Here is a 4,580-nt window from a genome sequence, read left to right as displayed (position 1 = left end):
GCAGGTCGAGGCTGCGGTGACCGGGAGCAGCCACTGCACTCCAGTGTGGGTGACAGAGTGAGACTCCAACTCAAAAAAAAAAAAAAAAAAAATACAAGCCCTGTCTTGTAAATAACAATTACAGTAAATATTTGTGTAACACTGACTTTTTTCTAAACGCCTTTACATATATTGATTCATTAGAAGCTCAATTTTATGATGACAAGCTAAAGGAAAAGTTTACATTTAATTTGAGTTTTCTAGTTCCTGGTCCATAAATATTTGCTACTTGCTTCCTCTTAATCTGTGTAAACAAAGGGGGACTGCTCACCCAGAGCTTTGCAGTCTCAAAACCACTGAGTCAATACCTTTATTACACCAAACTTCTTTCAAGCTTTCTCATTAACTGTGGCTGAATCATGTGGCCTGTTTTCCACTTTTAATAGTCATCAAGGTTTGAATGAGCGAATTTGTGGTTTATAAGTTTTTAATTTCCAGAAACGAAGCTTCCATCATTCTGTTTGTGTTTGAATCTTTATTCCAGCCTTTGTATCGATAGAACCTTGGGCACATGGCACAATGCTCAGCTTCAACAGAGTTGTCTGGAAAATCCCCTGAAGGATACAGACGCTGCTAGTACCCACCTCATCAGATAGCCACAAGGACAAGATGTAACCTGTAGAGCACTCAGAACAGGGATGGAGCTTAGCCACTACCCAATAAATTTAGTTGTGGTGATGGTAGTGCTAATAGTAACTGCTTAATATATTTAGTGGTAGTAGTAATAACTTCTCTTTTTTTTTTTTTTTGAGTTGGAGTCTCACTCTGTCGCCCAGGCTGGAGGGCAGTGGCATGCTCATGGCCACCACAGCCTTGACCTGCTGGGCTCAGGCCATCCTTCTATACCTGGAACTATAGGCACGTACTACTATGCCCAGCTAATTTTTTGATTTATTATAGAGGTGAGTTCTTGCCAAGTTGCCCAGGCTGGCCTCAAACCCATGGGTTCAAGCAATCCTCTCACCTTGGCCTCCCAAAGTGCTCAGATTATAGGTGTGAGCCACCGCACCTGGCCATAACTTCTCAATAAAAATGGGAGTAGTGAAACATCATCTCCACAAAAAAAAAAATCCAAACGTTAGCTGGCTCATGCCTGTAGTGTCAGCTACTTGGGAGACTGAGGGAGAAGGATTGCCTGAACCCAGGAGGTCGAGGCTGCAGTGAGCCATGATCGTGCCACTGCACTCCAGCCTGGGCAACAGAGTGAAACCCCGACTTAAAAAGTGAATGAATTAATTATTTTAAAAGTAGGAGTAGTATTGAATGACTATATAATGAATGATGTAGTTAGTGGCTATGTCATACATTATGTAATCACACTCCTCATATAGGACTCTTTGCTTATTCCTAATTCTCCACTGTCACTGAAAAGATGAAATTAATACATTTATGCACATCATATTTTCCCCTTCTCTGGCTGATTTCCTCAGGAGAGTGTCCCAGAAATGAGATGGTTCTCTCAAACACAACGTTGGGAAAGGGTGAGAGCCACCAGGCCATCCCCACCACCCTGTTCTCCCTCCTCATGGAGTCTCCTCCTCTCTCCTCTCTGGGGTTGGTGATGGAGAGTCAGGGAAGGAAGGGACCAGGTCCTCTAGGGTGGGCCTCCAACACAAGCAGCGGCCTCCCTCCCATCCCTAGCACTGCTAAGAATTAAATGATATGGCTATGCACAGTGGCTCAGGCCTGTAATCCCAGCACTTTAGGAAGTGGAGGTGAGAGGATAGCCTGAGTCCAAGGGTTCGAAACCAGCTTGGGCAACTTGGCGAGACCTCATCTCTACAATAAATCAAAAAATTAGCTGGGCGTGGTAGCACATGCCTGTAGTTCCAGTGACTTGGAAGGCTGAGGCAGAAGGATCACCTGAGCCCAGCAGATGAAGGGAGGGTGTGGTGGTCATGAGTGTGCCACTGCACTCCAGCCTGGGTGACAGATTGAGACTCCAACTCAAAAAAAAAAAAAAGAGGTAAGTAATATGTGACATAACGTGTGCTGTCCCTCCCGGGGCCATTTGTGGCTGACCAGTGGCTGAGGCCTTAGGCCACGTGGAAATGGGCTAATGGTAGCATCTGACACAATAGAGAGCACAGTGGGATGGCAGGAGTCTTTGAGTGTGGGGGTGGAGGAGGGAGAGGAGAAGGTTGAAGAGGGAAAGAGGTGGATGAAAGGGAGGGAGAGGAGAAGGGGAGGGAGAAGAAGATGAATGGGAAGTGGGGGATGAAGGTGGGAGAGAAGGATGAAGGGCTGGGAGAGGAGGATGACGCAAGGGGGAGATGCCTGCCTGACTCTGGTTGAACCCACATGCCATCCTGAGGCAGTGCTGGCAACCCCTGTCTCTCCATAGTACACGTAAAAAATGGTGACATTTGCGTGTCACACTTGGGTGGACAGGAGAGGCTGCTTACACATGAAGGTACCACTGGGGATCAGCGTCTCAGCAGCCCCATACTGGCAGCACAGGCTGTGGTGCCCATCCAGGGGGCTCCTTGGTGCCAGACTTGCCCATCTCCTCAGCCTTCGGACGTCCTTACTAAAGCACTGGCCATGCCTTGCACACTTACTCAGGTGCCTCAACCTGCCGGTTTCCTGGCTGGGCACTCAAGACCCTCAGGGTATGGCCGTGCTGGTTCCTGGCACTGTCTCTTCTCTCCTACCAGGGATCCTGCTCTAGCTGGTTAGCCACACCTGCCCCATGACATCACATCTGTCCTAGCTCACGGCCTCTTCTTAGGGCCGCTTCTGTTGCCCCCCCTGACTTCTGCCTGTCTTCCACACCCACCCAGTTCCCAACACTCAGGGAAGCAGCCCTGTCCGCTCAGTCCTTCCCTGGCATTGGCAGTGTCTGCTCCCCAATCCGTTCACTTGACCCTTGGCCCATGGTGCCTCTTCCACATGGCGTGGCTTGTGTCTCCAGACAGAGTGAGGGCAGGTGCATGCAGCACAGGAGGGCCTAAGCTTCGGAGTCTGGAACTGCCTCCAGCTGCCCTGGGGTCTGTTTCTCCTGCCGTGGCCATGAGGTCTAACTCCAAAGCAACTGGGCAACCCACACTGGGGATGCTGTGCCCACAGCAGGCCTGGCCCAAGTCCAGCTGTCCCTCTCCCCACACCCTGGCCACACGCAGGTCCTGACGAACACGGTCAGCCAGCGGTGTGAGCTCCAAAGCCTCTCGGGCTTCCCCATGCCCGAGGTGAGGTGCAGCTGGCAACTGCCCATCCCTGTCATGGAGATCAGCCCCTCAGGGCTGCCCGCTCCTCCCGCCTGCAGGCCGCTTCCTGGAGCTGCACATGTACATGACTTCTGCCCTGGGCAAGAACGACATGAAGGCCATCGGCCTGCAGATGGCCCTGGACCTCCTGGCCCGGAAGGAGAAGAAGGACTGCATCACGGGGCTGCAGACACGCACCCAGCCTGGGCGTCCTGACTGGAGCCAGGTAGGGGCAGCAGGGACTCCACAGGGAGACTGAGAGCCCAGGAGGGGAAGGGGAGGCCAGAGCCAGGCAGCCGGGGCCAAGGACTAGGGTGGCGTCCAGAGTCCAGATGAGAGGACAGGGAGAGCAGGACAGGCAGGTATGGGACCTTCATCCTGGCTCTGTCACTAGGTCACTTTGTTTCATCATCAGCCTCAGTTTCCCCATTTGTCCAGAGAGGAAGTTTGTCTCTATGACCTCAAAGGCCCTTCCAGCAGCCTTGAATCCCTATGGACTGGTGTCAGAGGTCTGAGTGGACAGGGACCTGGGAAGTTTCAAGCTGTACTTATCCTCTCCTGTTACGAATGGGGAAACTGAGGCCCAGAGACATGAAATAGTCTGCAATATATTTTATTTCCCATCTGGTTTCATTATCGTTTTTCTTCCCTGAACACTTATCAGTCACAGTAAACAGTTTGCAGAAAGCGACCCGGAAGGTACTTACTGCTTTTCTTTTTTCGTTGTTTTTTTGTTTGTTTGTTTGTTTGTTTGAATTGGAGTCTCACTGTCGCCCAGACGAGAGTGCAGTGGCCGCTTCCGGCCACCGCAGCCTCGACCTGCTGGGCTCCCGCGATCCTTCCACCTCAGCCTTCCAAGTAGCTGGAACTACAGGCGCACACTACCATGCCTGGCTATTTTTTTAAAATTTATTGTAGAGATGAGGTCTCGCCTGCCCAGGCGGGTCTCGAACCCACGGGCTCGGGCAATCCACTCACCTCAGCCTCCCAAAGGTGCGGGATTACAGGCTGAGCCACCGAGCCCGGCACTTACTGCTTTTCAAGTGCTACAGCCAGGGCTGACACTTGCCCGGTCCTAACAGCTGAGGAGCCGGGAGGTGCCAGGGGTGCTTGGGGGTCAAAGGGAACGTTCAACGAAAGGCCATTCCTAAGCAGAATTCGGGGTAGGAAAGCGTCCTTCCTGGGAGGAAAGACCAGCTTCGGGAAGGAAGACGAGGTCAGACCCAGGGACCAGCACACCGGGCGCACCTCTCTGCCCGACAGTCCAGCTGTAGGAGTGTCGCCGATGGCCATTGTGGGGGTGTCGCTGGTGGGTAAAACTTCCTCCACCTTCTG

At 51.9% G+C, this 4,580-nt stretch overlaps 1 protein-coding gene across 1 annotated transcript in view; it reads left to right on the top strand.

Moving 5' to 3' along the window:
* Positions 1 to 4,580, top strand: part of NOX5 (NADPH oxidase 5) — a 35,152-nt gene that overhangs the window by 28,686 nt on the left and 1,886 nt on the right. The window contains exon 15 of the mRNA XM_021710602.1: positions 3,305 to 3,471. Within this exon, the coding sequence (XP_021566277.1) occupies positions 3,305 to 3,471 (167 nt within the window). The remainder of the gene's footprint in view (positions 1 to 3,304; positions 3,472 to 4,580) is intronic.

The sequence above is a fragment of the Carlito syrichta genome, unplaced genomic scaffold, assembly GCF_000164805.1.
Source record: "Carlito syrichta isolate Samal-C Ts95f unplaced genomic scaffold, Tarsius_syrichta-2.0.1 Scaffold290822, whole genome shotgun sequence".
Taxonomy (NCBI): domain Eukaryota; kingdom Metazoa; phylum Chordata; class Mammalia; order Primates; family Tarsiidae; genus Carlito; species Carlito syrichta.
This window is presented reverse-complemented; position numbering and strand designations above follow the sequence as displayed.